This window comes from Ceratotherium simum, chromosome 5 (genome assembly GCF_057802395.1).
Source record: "Ceratotherium simum simum isolate JZ-2026a chromosome 5, ASM5780239v1, whole genome shotgun sequence".
In the NCBI taxonomy this organism is placed as follows: domain Eukaryota; kingdom Metazoa; phylum Chordata; class Mammalia; order Perissodactyla; family Rhinocerotidae; genus Ceratotherium; species Ceratotherium simum.
The window spans coordinates 22,797,829-22,815,729 of NC_141904.1; the positions used below are offsets into that span (position 1 = coordinate 22,797,829).

General features: G+C 45.8%; 1 protein-coding gene across 2 annotated transcripts in view; it reads right to left on the bottom strand.

The window, feature by feature from the left end:
• Positions 1-17,901, bottom strand: part of RFTN1 (raftlin, lipid raft linker 1) — a 200,644-nt gene that overhangs the window by 52,514 nt on the left and 130,229 nt on the right. For both annotated transcript variants that reach the window (XM_004419947.3, XM_087430595.1), the window contains 2 exons: positions 8,453-8,801; positions 399-602 (listed from right to left, as the gene is read on the bottom strand). In XM_004419947.3, coding sequence (XP_004420004.1) covers positions 399-602; positions 8,453-8,801 — 553 coding nt within the window. The remainder of the gene's footprint in view (positions 1-398; positions 603-8,452; positions 8,802-17,901) is intronic.

The window sequence follows — 17,901 nt, forward strand, 5'->3', positions numbered from 1 at the left end:
CCAAGGTGCTGCTGCTGCTACTTCAAACTGTAATAGTGTCTACAAACAATTTGCACTTTCGGAGCAGCAGGATCCCAGGGGCTAATTAACAAACCCGGGGGAATAATCTTTTTAAAAGCCTTTAAAAGCAACACAGATTGAGGCCACCATCAATGAAACAGAATCACTCCCCCTTCTCTGTCATTTTAGAAGATACCTGGCTGACTCCTAGAGAGGTTTAGAGAGCATAGGTGGTGGGCTTTATGGAAAACGCCTCACCATGTGTTAATTAGAAATTAAATGCAGCATGTTATCAGCTGCAGAGCTTTCTGAATGGGGCGGGCTCTGGAGATGGACTAAGATGACAACAGTGAGAAGCAGAGTTCGTAAGGGGCACAAGAGGGCTGTGACTTCCATACCGTTGACCATGCCAAGGTAGAAGACCGCGTTCACCAGTGTGCCTCCTTTCCGGAAGTGGTCGCTCATGTGCTCCAACCAGTTGGCGTCCAACCCACTCACGGTCTGGCCATTCTTGGAGACCCGGAGAGGGATGGTGACAGGATAGTACTGCCGGCACTTCTGATGGCTCTTCGGTTTGTTGAAAAGGGTGAAGATCTCCATTTCTGTTGAGATTTGAAAGGGGGTGGAGAGAGAAGAGGTCAAACGGTGATAAAAATCCACCTCATCGGGTCTAGTGGAATCTCTTAGGAGCCTGAAGAAATGGTATCAAAGGTAAAATCTCTGTTAGGTCGCACTGTTGCCAAATAATAAAACTGGATTCCAAATACTAAGTTAGGGTGCCTTGAAAGTGGCATGGACCTCAAAGGTTGAGCTTCAAGTCGGGGACTTAGGTTTTGAATCTGGCATATAATAAATAGCTGTGATCTGGGATTAATTTGTACAGTTAGGTGTTTAAGAAAAGGACATAGTAGACATTTCTAGAAATTTACACAAAGATGTGTTTTCAAAGAAAAAACAGACATATTTGGGTGAGAGCTGGTCTTAAAAAAAAAGTAAATGTACAGAGGCACATAAAAACAAAAATACTGCTGTAATTCCAGGAACCTTGGACACCCTCAAACTCACTATTTATAAACTGCAGTGGTGTTTCCTGGGGCTGAACCCATAATACTTAATTAAGCACATCAAAAATACATCATTGATATGTAAAAATAAATATGTTCCAGTAAACGAGGGTTCCTGCCTGCAGTGGTAGGTCGCTCCAACAGCCAAGCAGGCGCTGGGAGCGAGGCGCCGAGCTTTCCCTTCCGTCATTTATAGCTCGGTTCTTCAAAAATCAATACCCACTACCACCCGGCAGCTGACCCGCGCCTGCCATACGTGCTGCCGGCCATGAGTGAGCAGAATCGGCCTCTGGGAGCAAATACCTGGAATTTCAATCTAAGTCTGAAGGTCTATTTTTGTGCTACTCATTTAGTCAAGCAATCAGAGTTCCCCCAGCTTAAAAAGCCTTGCTTACACAGGCTAGTCAGGAATATGCTTTGGTTTATAAAAATATCTATTTGGATAATAAAAAAATCCCCACCCCTCTTTCAAAGAAATATTTTAAAGGTCATAAACAATGGCTGACATTAGCAAAAAGGACAAAGTACATTCGTGCTCCCTGTGGGAGACACCTGACCTAGACCCACATGTGGGGACGCTGTCTCCCATATTTCAGTATTGCGCAATTTTTGGAGTATTCAAATGCTAGCTGAATTATTACTTTTAAAAATGGACCCACTTTCCTTTATGTAAATAAATGCATTTAAAAAGGAGACTTTGCTTCATGACCATAAGGGAAACAAAACTATCATGTGCCATATACAGGAGGGAACCATGAGGCACATTAACACCAAATATGTGCATCCAAGTAACATCTAAAATTCTCTCACATAGGTATTGCATTCTGGGACAAAAGAAGTCTTTCCTACAGCCCCATCTGAGCAAGCATCAGCAGAGATCTCTGGGGAGCAATGCTGGGCCATGAGACTTTGTCATCAGCAACAGTGAAGCTAACAGGGAGCCATTTCAAGCTATCCACTGGATAGAACCAATTAGGAAAGGAAGGTGCCCATTTCACAAGTGGCCACGTGGATTTCAAACAACCAACTTTGGCCTATTCATCATCCCCACCCCCAATTATCTTTCTCAGTCCATTTGCCAGTAAATGCTTTCACATGAGAAATTAGGTCTTGGTGTACGGAGCTGGCAATCACTAGATTTTGTGACTTTGAAATACAAACGTTAGGAATGGAGTCATGCAGAGAAAGGTTCATAATGGAGGGGAATCAAGCAATGGATTGGAGCTGGGAGGACAGGAAGTGATCGGGCCTTTTCCAATCCTAGGCGCCAGGGGTTCAAATAAAAGCCACAGCTACTAAAGTCAAGAGGATGAGCAATGCTTTAGTGAGTCCTTGACTTCATTTGGATTTCTTCAAAAGCAGACCCTTTAAAAGTTTTGGGTGCAAGTAGTTTATTTGGGAAGTGATCCCAGGAAACAGAGTGAGGGAGTAGGGATGGAAAACAGGGAAGAGACGAAAGCCAGTGGAAGGGGCATTAACGAGCAGGTTACTGCTACGGCAATTGGGGCCCCTGAGACACCGTACAGAACACACCACAGGTTGCCCTACTGAGGGGCAAGGAAACTGGGGCATTTACCCTCAGGGACTGAGGGCCACTCCTCAGGCAATTTCTGGGGCATCTGGCCTGCGGGTGTGTTCCCACTCCAGAGAACACCTGCAGGCAGACACTAAGAAAGCTGTCCTCAGCTGTTAGCTTGGCCCAAGGTGGGCCAGAGGACCAGTCGCCGTGGTCTGCTATAGTCAAGATCAAATGCATATGAATTAAAAAGAAAAAGAAATCACAACCTCTACGTGGGAGAAGTGAGTGGGGAATTTGGAAGTGGCCAAAGTCCAAAAATGCATGACAACACTAGATCACACAGAAGGATTCCACTCACATGGCAAGACAAAAACACAACTTTCCCAAATGCATAAGGAAACAGAAAAAGGGGAAGGCCAAAAGGAGAAGCGAGAACGCTGGGCGTGGGGTGGAGGGAGACAGACCAGAGATAAGGTGGACGCTGCGGTGCTGACAGCGCCCCGGCTTTCCCGCTGGATCCTCCCCAGGGGGAGGACCGAAGCCAGAGACAGAAATAAATTTTCCAGGAAGGAAAGGAAATGCTGTTGGAATCAAGAGCCTCCAAGCATTAGCAGTGATAAAATATTGGGAGAAACCTGATTTCAGAAGCGTAACCCTTTAGTCAACTCCCATGCCCCTTGTCTCCTCCACCATGATCCTCTCTACTCACATGGAAACCAGCCAAGAGAAACTGTCCCAAAATGATGCTCTTTGATGTTTTAATATTCTGATTCTCCAACACATCGTCACATGAGCAGGCACCAGGGATGCCAAAAAGAAGCCCTGTGTTTGTTTAAATTTTCTCAGATGCTCTGTGACTCTGCCATGACCCCAGTTGGAAGATTTTTCCAGACATGGGACAGAAAGTCCCAAGGGAGAGGGGAAGGCATTGTTTCTAAGAATGTTCTGAGAACAGCTGAAGAACTGGCCTGGCAGAGCACCCCAGGAGCATCAAGATTGTCTTTTCCTTTATTTCTATTTCTGTCTTCTTGTCTTTCTCTTTCCCCCAACAGGAGGGGCCCTGCCTTGTGCCATTTAGACCCCTGTGTTCAGAAAAGTCCCTGTGATATGGGAGGTGCTGCGAACATGTTTGCTGGATTGACCTAAGTCAGATGAGTGTGGGAAGCTGGGGGAGGAAGAAGGGGCATGGGGCTCACTGGGTGCTGCCGGCCTGATAGCCAGGTCCACTCAGGCCTTGCTAAGCTCCTCGGGAGTGGGAAGGAAAGACGCAGATGCCCAGCTATGAGGCCCGTGCCAGGCAGGAGGGACTTAGGCACAGGATGGAAGTCTGCAGTCTGTCTGCAGGTATGGCCCCAGAGAGCCCGTGATGGGCAGGTAGCAGGCGAGCTGGTTGGGTCCTGGTGTCCCAGGAGACCTCCAGGCTGGAGGGAAGAGAGGGCTCAGAGTCTGGATTAAAGCATGGGGCTCCAAGGGCTAGACTGGGAGAAGGAGAAAGCTGGCGAGTTAGCTGGGTGGGAAGGAACAAGTGGGAGTCAGACTTGGCCTGGTAGCTGGACTGAATTGGGGCTAAGGTCTGCTGAGGTCATGGGCAAGGGAGCTCAGAGGAAAGGTTTGCACTCAGAAGGCAGGGCTGTGGGCGCCATGGTGGGAAGAGAGGGCCTCGGGCCTGTCCAGATTCCTGAATCTGGGAAAAGTCTGCTTCAGGCTTCGATCAGGCTCGGGTACTAGTAGCAGGGCCCCTCCGGGCCTGGGCGAGGCCTGTTTGCCAGAGCAAAGTGTGGGAACCACTGCACGCACAGCAATCCACGGGAATCCACTTGTAAGGATGACAGCAGCCATAGGTACACGTCCTGTACTTACAAACGCCATTCACCTTCACCATCTCACGTGACTCTCCCAACCTTCACGGGAGGGGCTGCATCAGTTCTGTGCCCAGAAGCCTTAAGTGGATCCCCCAGAAATCACAAGCTAAGTGGCAAAGCCAAGAGTCTTTCAAACCCTGAACCCTGGGCTGTTTCCCAAATCTAACAAGAGGCTAATTTCATCAACACACAGAAGCAGGAGCTGATGACCACGTGGGAGTTCAGTACCTGTGTGTTAATGGACTGAGTGCAAGGCCAGAAAGATGGTGGCAGGTGGCAGATTTGGGAGGGGGCGGAACCACGGGGTAGAACCATCCTGGGAGTGCAGCGAGGGGAGGATACTGGCCCAGTGATGGAAGGGGGGCCACACATCAGGAAAGCAAGACTCAGGAGGGCACCTCCTCTCTCTCCTCCACAATGAGCTGGCTGCCAAGGAGGCTACGGAACAAAGTCCCCTTGGCTGAGCAGTACTATTGAGATCATTGGCTTGGGTTTCTGGCTGACATTTCTAAGCGTCTTAAGTGAGTAGGTGTGGGGTAGGAAGGGCAGCACTTGGAAGACTTTTTATTATTTTTCTGGTGACAGTGAGAACAATTTGAATTTGCGTGACCCCCTCTGGCCTCCTTGTTTCTCTCATCGAGGTTGCAGCTACAGAGACGCTGAAGGAAGGACAAGACAGATTGGAATGTTGGAGGCCAGGAGAGAAGTGACAGTGGACACCCGGCGACCCCTTCCTAACCTTTCCTTGCCCTGGCCTGTTCACGACATATGAAGAAAGCAAGCTCCTCATCGACAGAAATGCATCACAAGGGGCCGTTCGTGCTCTTCTGAGCGGAGCTGCTGGGGCCGTTCTTGCGCATGATGAGGCAGGGGCACGGGGCTTTCCCTGCAGCAGCTCAGGTGATCTCTGCACAGCGTGGACAACAAACCAATAGAAGATTCCCCAGGAGGAGGAAATACAAGTCAATGAACAGGAAGAAAACCACATGATGGGCCTCCCAAGGGGCCTGCGTGGGCAAAGGGGGCATAACCTCTGGACCAGAGCAGCCCCAGAGCCCACGGGGATTGGGGGGAACCTGCCCCGTTTCCAGATGGAGAATTCACTGGCAAGCCCCATCTGAGCAGTCGCAGCCTAGACTCCGAGGCCCCCCCAGGCCTCCTATAAAGGAAATAAATTAAACGAGGAGAGGAAGGGGAGGAGGGAGACTCCCTCTGGATTTTTTTTAATTGTCTTGCTGTGATTGCCTATTTAAGCCCACCTGGCAGAAAGAGGAGTAAAAACACTTCACCATCCTTAGGGGGCCCTGAGAGAAAGGCAAGCTGAAAGCTTAGCGAGCAGCAGGGAGGGGACACTGGGGGTGGGGTGGTGATGGTGCATGGACTTCCCAGGGAAGGAAACCATGAGACTTCCTAGGAAAAAGATTAGGAGGGAAGCTGGGGTTAGGTGAGGGCCATGACCAGTGGGGACAGGGTCCCTGGACGTTCGGCCTTCAGGGAGGCTGAGTGCTCAAGTTATGAGATAAAACTTAACTCTATGAGGGCATGCAAGGTGACTTTCCTTATCTGTGAAATGGGCGTAATAAGAGCATCTTCTGTCACACAGCCACTGTAAGGCGTGTTCAAGATGACACATGGGAAGAGCTTGCCACGATCATGACTGTCGTCTGTCCATCCCCCGCCAGGCCATGCATGTGCACTAGTAACCCCTGTGTGTGCATTAAGTGACGAAAAAAATCCAAAGACCCATTTATTCCACAAAAAGAGGAATAAAGGATAACAGTGAGCTGCCTAAATTTCAGAGAGACCTGTGGCCTCCTGAGCAGAGAGATAAGGGCCAGCCTCATAAGTAGACAATAGCTGCCTATCTAGTGAGATGGGTGGGGGTACTGTGACACCCTCCACAGCTGAGGGCTAACCGCCTCCAGAAACACACACATTACTTCATTATTCCCCAGGAGGAGGAATGAATCTTGGAGATGAAGGAATCCTGGAGAAAGATGGATTCTGAAACATGGGAAGTATCTGAAAACTCCCGAGGGAAACCTCGGTATTAACTGCCTCCTTTCTCAAAGCCAGGCTTCCATGCGGAGGTGGAGGTCAACAATCAGGACCACTGAGCCTGTACCCCAATAATAACAGCTCGCACTTATGAATGAGCCGTGCTGAGTGCTTTAAACGTACATCTCACTTAAGCTGTCAACAAGAAACTATTTTTTATCCCTATTTTACAGGGTAAGAAACTGAGATACAGAAGGGTGTCTTGCTCAGGACTGCCTAGCCAGAAGGTGGCACACTGGAATGTAAACCGAGTCTGGGTTCTTAACCACTGCACTACCTGCCTCTCCACGACTCCTGCCCTGAACCCTCACCCTCCCACAATCCCGGATGGTAGAGAAGGGCTCTAAGGAGGCCCGTCTTCCTTCTCAGGATTCTGAGCACACACCCAGCCCAACAGCAATGAGAAGATGGAAGTTTCTAGAACAAGACTTGGACATTCACCAGGAGGCACACACAGGGTCTAAATGTGCTCTCAGCTCCTCTGGACGGAGCAGAAGTCTACCTCCAGCAGTGTGAAAAGTCCCACAAATGAAGAGCTCCACTTCAGTACCCATTTAAGAAGGATCCAGGCCTTGATTAAACAATAGTCCTAACATATCCCAGCACTGAGGGGGCACCAATCTCTCCCTCTAAATCAACTCTGCAAATAAGCCCCAAAATGAACCATCCCACAATTTTCTTTTCAGGAAGTAATGACATAACGAAAGAAACAATTTCACCTTCTTTTCTATTCTCAGAGCCTTAACTGTTCCTCATCATTTATAAGAGGCTAATTTCAAGAGAGAATAAATAATAACATTAACCAGGGAGGTGATCAAGAAAGGCCTATAGAGAAAGGCTTCCTATGGCCTGGCGGTCTCCTCCTGTCAGTCCTGTTACTTATCCACCTTCCAAAGGCCAGAAGAGGCCCAAGCTCATCTACTAGCCGGCTCTCGGGAAATGGCTGGACGCTAGATTTCCTGAAGAAAGAAAAGGAAAGGGAATTATGGGGAATGAAGAGAAACTTCACTCCCTGTAAACTGAGGGCCTCAGTAAATCTCGTTAGTCTATTTGGGTATTACACAGGACAGACCAGGTAGAGAGGTGTAACAGATGGTGGTTCAGCCCGCCTGGGGTCACCTGCCAGATCTGCCAATTTCCAGCCTGGTCAACAGGTTTACTCTCTAAACCTCAGTTAACTCCGCTCTAAAACGGGCAATGACAGAGCTCACCAACATCTGAGATCTATTGGGAGAATGAAGAGATCAGTCGTATAAAATGCTTATGGCCACAGGGCCTGCTACACAGGAAGTATTAACAAATGTCGGCTATTATCATCCTGGTCGTGTTCTTATCTGAAATTCCCAACCTGAGGCGCAGGCTCTGATGGCCATTACAACGTGATTAGGAGGATTCATAAATTGGTGGCCTCTCCTTGGCAGAGTGTTCTCTCCACGGTGCTGATCTGTCAACTATATGAACTCCCTGAAATCTGGTTGTTTACAGCCTAGTGATCTGAATCACCAGATTCCTGCACAATTTGTCCTCAACTGGCTTTCTTGATTTCTTTCTTTAGGCAGATATTCAAAATAAGCAGACCAGAAGTGGAATGTACATTCTGCAATGGTGCCCCGGCATGTTAACACTTCCTGTGTTAGAGCAGGGTCATTCAGGGGCAGCGCAAGAGCACAGGGGATGAAATAACTCGCGTTCTAGAATCCACTTCAAACGTGACATTTCGAAGCAATTGCAGGTCAATTTCATGTGGTTCTGCTGCCTGTAAGCCACAAATTCAGTGAGTAAACAGTCAGAAGGCCCAGAGAAACTGCTTGATAAAGTTTCTCCAGTTTGATGAACTGCTGTCTCTACACTCCAATTCCATTTCTTTTTCCTAAAATGCCATAGGGATTACTGAAAAGCTGTTAGTCTCTCTTTAACCAGGTCAAAAGTCCCGGCACTGACATACTTACTTCCCGAGAGTGGCTCTTCATGCACTTCTGAGGGGTCACCATCCTGTCTGTCCAGAGTCTTGCTCACCCCGCTTGGTGAAAATCCTGCGCCATCTCCCTCTCCCGCGGGCAAGCTGGGTTGCTTGGCGACGGGTGCCTCCCCTCCTGGGCCCTGGCTGGGCTCTGGGCTTCTGTCCATCCCTGCTGGAGCACTGCACACGTCCGTAGCCCCCAGGCTCTCCTTCTCCCCACACCCGCCCGGCTCCTTTTTCACATCTCTGGCATCCCCCGGGGGGCTGCTCCCTGTAGGGCTGTGGTACTGAGGTATGACACCGACGAATTTCAGGCCCCGACTCGCAGCCTCCTGGATCTGTGAGGCAAACAAAAGGAAGGGAATCAAGTGAATGGGATGTTCTATCAGAGGGTGGGGGGGGGGGGACACACATGCAACATTCAAAATGCCTCATTGGAGGCCTCTGAGGATATTTCAGTTTGAACATGAAATGTATCAGGCTGGCAGAGGCTCCATGTCCTCAAGGCAGTGTCCACACCCTAACCCTGGCCCAACTGGGGACAGACAGCATGGGGCTTGTTGTTGTTAACTACGAAAAAATAAAGACTTGGCTATGAAGGGCTGGGATTACCTCTCTTTGAACACTGCCTTCGTCCCTATTAGTTGTTTTTTATTGAGAGGCTGGAAAAAGGTTCTAAAAAGATGAGCTGGAACAAAGAGCATTTGAAAGAGGAAGTTCATCTTGGTAAGAGTTTATTTTTTCATTTTTTGTTCTGATGAATCACCTACTTCCTGCCAATCAGGCTACCGTATAATACAGCATGTCTATATAACCATACACTAACTACCAGATGACATTTTATGACCCAAAGAGCTTCCTCTTTGAAATAATTGTTTTGGCACAGAAGGGCAGAGGTGGGGAAAACCATTGCCATGTGAAAGCCGATGCGCACACTCCCCGCCAGAGGGGAATCTGAGGGACACCTGCTCGCGGGACTCTCAGTCCGAGGCGAAGCCAAAGGAGCCGGAAGACCTCGCCCGGCCCACACGCATAGCTCGGGCAGACTCATGACTCTCCAGGCCATGGTGCACACCATCTGGTCTAGGTGACAGGTAACTTCCCAAGCCCACAAGATGGAAGACTAACGCAGTCCTCCACACAGAGGACTGCGGCACTTTAATCCTCCCCTCCCTAAAAAATACTCCCAGGCAACTGAACCTAATAGTCATAAGTGAAAGAAAAACTGAAAGTAATAGCCTAATAAAATCAAGCAAGAGCCAGCCCAAACTAGAGGATGGGCTGTAGCAGACTCTCTGGGCAAGGACGCCCAAGTCACTTTACAAATAAATGGGGAAGTAGAGACCTCAGAGCTGTCTAAGTCTTAGTCACCAACCCCTCGGTGGATGACCTCAGAAAATGAGGCCTCTGCAGTGATCACCTCCTGTCATCTGACAATTAGTAAGACACACCAGTATGGAGTACTCCCTCTGAGGGAGAAGCAAGCCTTGGCAGCCCTCCTAGGAGGAACCACCCTAACTTTAAGCAGAAAGTCATTTTAGTTCAACACTGCACATTCTAGAAAACAACCTAGAGCAGCTGCAAATATGCAGTCCCGTCTTTCTATAAAGTCTAGCCTCTGCTAGACATAACATTAGTAGTAATTACCATCTATTGCAGACCTACTATGTGCCGGGCATTGCATTAGGCATTTTACATAAATTGTTTTGTTCGGTCCTTCAACGATCCTGCATGGTATCATTATCTCTGTTTCAGGTGAGGACACTGAGGCCCAGAGACATTAAACTCATGGAGCAAGCAGTGAGAAGCCAGGGTTCAAAGCCAAGTCTGGCCTGGGCCAAGTTCATGCTCTTAAACATAAGACTAAGTGGATACATCTCACGGCATCAAGTACACACATGTTCTTGGACATGTATGTGTCCACATACATGCCCATGGTTGGATCAATTCACTCTTCAAAAGCTAAAAAAAAGAAACAAACTTCAAGTCATCCTTTCCATTCCAAAAATGTATTTTTCACTCAATCTGTGATATCCACCTACTTTTATAAATTATTTTAGAAAGCTTATTTAAAAAGACACAGGTAGCAAAAGTTTTAAAAGAAAAGAATAGAGAGATAATTATACCAAAGAACCTTAGGCTAAGGGAAGCTACTGCATACAAAGCATAGCTCTGAGCTTCCCGGCAACACAGGCAAAAAGAGAAAGGCAATGGATTTTACAGCTCTCAAATGAAATGAGGAAACATGCCCGGTCAATAAAAGAGAAGTATAATTTGCTAGTAAGGAACAGAGAAATTTGTTGGATAACTCTTGCAAAGATATGGAGCTAAATGTGTCTTCCTTTGTTTTACAGAAAATAAAGAGACGTTCTTACACCATTTATATATTCTAAACTTTTGACAGAAGGTGAAGACATTACGCTAAAGCAGAGACCTCTGAAGGTCCTTCCACGTGGAGCTAAAGTGAAGTAATCCAGGTGACCGACAGGTGGACCACTGCGACAGATGGCAGCATTCTAAACTGTGCCAGAGCCTGGGAACCGGGCCACTCTAGTACCAACTTCTCAAGTGTCCACTGCAGACGAGTGGGATGGCTCTTCTCTAGTCTTAACTGTTCGTGAAATGATGCTGCCAGCCTACGCTTCTTCAGAAGGGTTTGGGAAGACTGGCTTTCCATTTAGTGTTGAACACGTTATGGAAATTCTCAACACACCAAACCTGTTGTCAAAATAAACAAAAACTAAATTTCTACAAATTTCTTCATTTGAGAAAATAACATTAATAATTTCCAGATGTAGCTCCTACAGGCAGGACAATTAGCTATTTCTCCCCAAACTGCAGACCACTGTTTCAGCTCTCAAGCCCCCTACACCCCAGTCTGGCTTTCTCCCTAATAAACTGCAAGTCCAAGCCTCTCTCTTTGCTGCTGTGCTCGAGAAACGTACACGGTAGGCACAGCCTTGCACCGGCCCCTGCTATTAGCATCTTACCACAGAGGAAGCAGCTGCGACTGCCGAAGCATTTTTAAAACTGATCCCATGAGGGCTCAACCATAGGCCAGTCTCAACTTGAGTCACGGGGTTTGAAGGCAGAAAGGCCTGGTTTGGAGCCCCAGATGTGCGACTCACTGGCTTAGGGGACCAGGGTATGTTACATAAGCTCTCTGTGCCTCAGTTTTCTCATCACTAAAATGGGGGAAATCATACTTCCCTTGGCGTTGCTCTGAAGATTAGACATTATGAATGGCAAATGTGCCAAAGGACGGGGCACAGAGAAGGTACTCATGGCCATCGTTATTGCTCTGCCCTCTCTCCTTATCGGTCCCAGGCTTCCGCGGCCTGCAGACTGCTGAGAGTCATCCAGAGTGAGGAGGCGAGGACTCCGGACACAGGGCATTATCCCAGCCCTCTCCTTCCTTACTGGAACTTGGAGAATCGGAAAGGCTTCGACATAAATCAGACGTGTGCCCTTCTTCCACAACACACTGGACAACCACACTCCTTTGCCCTACTGTACTGCAAACCTACCCTCTACACCAGGGGATCTCCAAGTGTGGGCCCACATGAGCAGCATCCACATTACCTGGGAACTTGTCATAAATGCAGATTCTCAGGCCCCACTGACTCAGAAACTGAATCAGAAATCCTGGGGTGGGGCCCAGAGATCTGAGTTTTAGCAAGCCGTCCAGGACATTCCAATGCACCCTGAAGTTTCAGAATCACTGTTCTAGAATATACATTCATGGGCAGGGGTTTGTGCACTGCTATGTCCTCAGTGCTGGAATGATGTCCAACGCATAGTAGGTGCTCAACAAGTATCTATGAGTGAATGAATGAATGAATACATTAAACAATGAGTGAACATGTATGTGTCCTCTCCCAGAATGAGTTCCTTGAAGGTAGGGATGGAGACTGATGAACTTTTCAGCTCCAGAACTCATCCAACATTCATTGAGTCCCTACATTGACCGACACTGCGCTTGGGTGCTGGGGATACCAACTGGAGTTCCGATTCTCAAGAAGACTCAGCCAATTATTGTAAACAGACTTTAAACATAATTATACTAACATGTAATGGCACATGGCACAATAATGTTTATATTATGTTACATAAAAAAATCAAGATTCTAAACTTTATAGACACAGTATTATGACAATTATATAGTATTTCTATTTGCACGGAATTTTTCAAAATTTATCTAATAAGCATACATATTACTTTTATAACTGAAAAAAGTAAATATTCCAAAAATGTCTCATACAGGGTGATAAATGCAATAATGGATAGAAAGGTAAAGAAACGATAGGGATGAAAGTGATTATTTCTGCCTGAAGGGGAGTCTGAAAAAAGTGTCTCACGGAAGGTCAGAGCTGTAACAAATGAAATGGTGTAATGCAATAGGGAGAACTGGAATGTGTATGCTTCACCTTAAACATTCAAATTCAATTTCTTTTTTCAAAATACCATGCTAGACAAAACCTATTTGGGGACGAAATTTGTAGGAAGCTTTGAAGGATGAATAGGAGTTCACCAGATAGGTGAAAAAAAGGGAGAAGGGCAATGCAGGTAAAGAGAAGGAAGGATAAACACGGGCAAAAGCTTGATGGTGCACAACAGCTTGATGTATTGAGGAAACTTCTGGAAATATTTCTGAAACATGACATGAGAAGCCAGGAGTGCCCAGAAATGTAGTTGGACTGGAAATCACAAGGACCATATCACGGATGTCATTGGATACTATGCCAACAAAGGCTCTGACCTCACCCTGCGGGCCAGCATATCCCCAACTTTCCCACTATAGGAACCCCAAGAGCAGAGGAGAGTGGGGGTCTGAGGGCAAAGCACAAGATTTCTTTGAATGCTCATCTTGTATCTTAAACAATGAAAATTTTTATCTTGTACCATAGTATTGCATAGTATCAAAACTTTTAAAAAGATGCCAAAGTTAAATGGTAAAGATGCACTCCCCCCCACTCCGCAATTCCAAGCCGTCCAGGGAAGGTCATGTCTCAGGAATACGAAACATCTTTGTGTATAAATCTTTGTCTGCAGCAATACTTACTTCCTTCGGGTGGATTCCTGGAAGTGGAATTAACGGGTCAAGGGGTATTAACTTTTCAAAGGCTTGGGACAGGCTGCCAAACTGTTTACCAGAAAGGGTGAGTAGTCCTTTGTAACCAGAAGAACCGCATTTAGATTTTATATAGAACATTTGGCTACATCCTAGGGGCCTTGACACTTCCGGTTTTCTACCTTATTCTAGAATTTATAAGCACTCTCTTTTCTCTTTTCAGTGAAGTCATTTTTGACTGTGTTTGTCAAACTGAACCCTGTTTGTCTCTCATTCACTTATTTATTCATTTGTTCATTCATAACCTTCGCTGAGGAAGTCTCACGCACATCATAATGGCAGGCACTAGATGGTGTCCATCAGGGTTCATCCTTGGCCACCAGCTGTCCTCACTCTACACTCCCTGTGGTGACCTCTACTCACCTGGGTTTAGCCACTAGTCATATGTTAATTATTCCCAAATTTAGACTCCTCAGCCCTGACTTGGCTCTGGGTTCAGACCTACATGGCCAATGATCACAGCTGATGAGTCCACCATGGACCTTGTCTCTCAAACTAGAGTCAAGGGGTCTTAGCTCTTCTCTTTCTCTATTCCTGTGTATCCACTCACCATATCCTGCCAGATTTATCCCCCAGTGTTTATGGAATCCCTCTCCCATTCTCCATACATCCAAGATCACTTTACTTTAGGAGCTCATCATCTGTGGCTGGACACCACTTTTACTTCAAGCTACACCAGGTCTTCACGGGCATGGAGTCAAATCAAAACGGAAGATCAAATCATGAATACTCAGGCCACCTTGGTTAAGGAATTCCCCACAGATTGTCACATGCATGCCCACAAAATTTCCCTAACACCTGCAATTACTTAAAACAATAACTGATAACATTGTACAACTCTCTTCAAAGAACTTTAACATGCATTATCTTAGGCCTCAAAATAATTCCTCACAGAAGAGGAAACTGGTTCTGTGACAGTTACGTGACTGGTCCAACTTCATAGGGCTAATCACAGGCAAAGCCTAGACTTGATTCTGAGTATCCTAAATTCAACCTTATGCTCCTTCAATGATAACACTCTTTCTACTTTATTCAATCCGACCTGGGCCAAGATGCCCAGCTGGACACTAGTTTAAACTGAAATACACCCTCGCCCACTTTCTTCTCATTTCTGCTGCATTTGAACAATTGCTGGTTCAGGCACCAAAAATTAAATAAGACCATTTTCAACTGATCCGAGTCTTTATTCAACTGCTCTCTAATGAGTAAGAACAAATTTGATGGTAACCATCTTTTCCCCACCTAAAATCAGGGATCGTGATGTGAAAAAGATTTCTTTTTTCTATAAAAAGTCTCAACATATTATAAAAAATTATATCATCTTTGGTTATATATTTAAATAATCACTTTTATTAAAAATAACAACATGACATTAGAATAGTCCCAGAAAATCTAGGACATATTGTCTGTTACTCTGCTTTCGAAATGGATACCATGCTGCTAATGGTAAGCGCAAATATACACTTTGTCTAGTACACGTATTTGTGTCTCAGAGGTCAAGTATCAGGCAGGGTGGGACATGGGTTGGATTTAGTAAAAATGAAAGCTATAAGTAACACAGACAAATGAGCAGAAAATGCTCCTGCTGACAGGTCAACAGGAATTGAGTATCCAAAGGCCATATTAGATGACATAGGTGAAGGGTCAGAGACAGTCTAAGACCATTTTGTCTGAATCTAATGAAGAAGGTGTCATGCTTAACTTTATGTGTCAATTTGGCTAAACTATGGGGACTAGTTGTTTGGTTAACACTAATCTACATGTTGCTATAAAGATATTTTTTAGAGGGGCCAGCCCAGTGGCACAGTGGTTAAGTTCATGCACTCTGCTTCGACGGCCTGGGGTTTGTGCATCTGGATCCTGGGCACAGACCTACATACTGCTCCTCAAGCCATGCTGTGGCAGCGTCCCACATACAAAATAGAAGAAGATTGGCAGAGATGTTAGCTCAGCAACAATCTTCCTCAGACAAAAAGTGGAAGATTGGCAACAGATGTTAGCTCAGGGCCAATCTTTCTCACCAAAAAAAAAAAAAAAAAAAAAAAGATATTTTTTAGATGTGATTAACATCTACAATCTGTTGACTTTAACTAAAGCAGATTACTCTCCATAATGTGGGTGGGCCTCATCCAATCAGTTGAAGGCCTCAAGAGCAAAGACTGAAATTTTCCAAAGAAGAAATTCTGCCTACTGACAACAACATAGAAAATCTGCCTGAGTTTTCAACCTTCAGACTCAAGATGGCAACATCACTCTTACCTAAACCTCTAGCCTGCCAGAAGGTCCTGCAGATTTTGGACTTGCCAGCTCCCACAACTGCATGAGCCAATTCCTTAAAATAAATCAGTCTCAATCTCAATCTCTCTCAGATAGATGATAGATAGATAGATAGATAGATAGACAGACAGACAGACAGATAGACAGATAATCCTATTAGTTCTTTTCCTCTGGAGAACTCTAATACAGGAGGAAAGCAGGTAAAGGGAGTGAGGGGAATAAGACAGCACAGGGCAGAATGATGGAGGTCTCTAAATCTAAACCTGACTTGGTGTGAAATGAAGAGATGGCTAAGAGCTCCCAAAGGCAGTGAGAGAGCACAGGCCTCAAACAGGAGCAAGACCACTAGGATTTAATCTGGTATTGATTCAAGGTCCCAGGGGAGAATTGAAGTGCAGCAAGAAAGTTGACAGCGGTCACTATTGCCCAAGTAAAGGAAATTTCCCCGCCATGTTTTGAGGTAAGGGAAGTTCAATCTTTAGCTGGTAGATTTAATTTCTACAAGTTATAGGTAGTTTCTAATTTTATGATGAACTTAATGGAATGCCTATAACTAATGAGCTAATTAATGCTGGGAATCAGAAACTTACTTTTTGAAAATATAGAGAGCTGCTGTCCAATATGGTAGCCACTAGCCAAGTGTGGCTATTTAAATTTAAACTAATTCAAATAAAATAAAGTTAAAAATTCAATTCCTCAGTTGCATAAGCCACATTTCAAGTGTTCAATAGCCACTGGTTGGATAGTGACCACAGTATTGGAGAGTGTGGATATAGAACATTTCCATCATCACAGAAAGTTCTATTGGCTAACCATTGCTATGGAGCATAATAAATCACATAAAGCACTGAGGAGCAGAAACAGAGTTTTCAACAATGATTTCAGAGGCATATAATATAGGGTAAAGATCAAGACTCACACACACATAAATCCCAAATATATCCTAAACCAGACCACTGGCCACCCTGACCCTCCCTCACAACTCATGGGCCACCTTTCCATGAGAGCTGACATTTTAAAGTCTTAGGGATCCATGACATACACAGGGAACCTACAAATAGAGGCATGTACTGTATATCAAGAACAGGCACAAAAATGCTGTTCTGGGTTGCACGGTTACACGAGTCTTTACGGTGAATATTTTATCACACACACACAACCTTCTCACCTTTTGTCACCTAAAGTCTTGTACAGCTTTCCGAAAAAGGAGGTTCAAAAATAACACAAGTTTTAGCTCAAGTCTGAAGCTGCCTTTTGTTCTAATGTGTTAACACTTAGTTTCAGGAATTGAAACCTTTACCAAGCACTGCTGGGTGTTTAGCTCCATTATGGGGCCACAAGGAAAGATCACGTAGACCTTCTGGCGTTGTGGTTTTCTCTTTTAATGACTAACAGGTCTCAGAATGAGCCCTAGACAAGGAGCCTGAGACCTAAAGCTTTGGACCCAGCCCTGCCACTCACTAGCTGTTACTGGTCAACACAGTTGATTTATCTGAGCCTCAGTTTCCTCATCTATAAATGGGGATAATATTATCCATTCATTCATTACACAATTATTTGCTCAGTATCTACTATGTGCTGGGCACTAGGTGCTGGGGAAACCATAATGAGCCAAACAGGTACTATCCCTGACCTTCTGGATTTCATATGTGTTGGTCTAACTCAAGGAGCAACTGAGTGACTCTGAGGTCCATCCTTCTCACACTGTCTATGCTCAGATTGAGGGACCACTGCTTGCCCGTAAGTCCCTGGTGGGGTTGGGGCTGGGGGAAAGAGGTACTGCTTTATTCTCCTCCACTATTAGGGGTGATTTGGTGGGAAGCTAGGGAAATGATGAAAGAACTCAGAAGACTGTAAACTCTCTTAAAAACAAAAGGAAGCGATGGGGCCGTGTCTGGTGGGAGTAGCGAACGGATAATCCTCTGGTGGCTCTGTTCAGAGCAGGCATTTCTGACAAAAGGAGTTTTACCGGCCCTCGTTATCTGTGTTAATTAACTCAGTTATTTCACTTACATTGTGCCTATAATTTC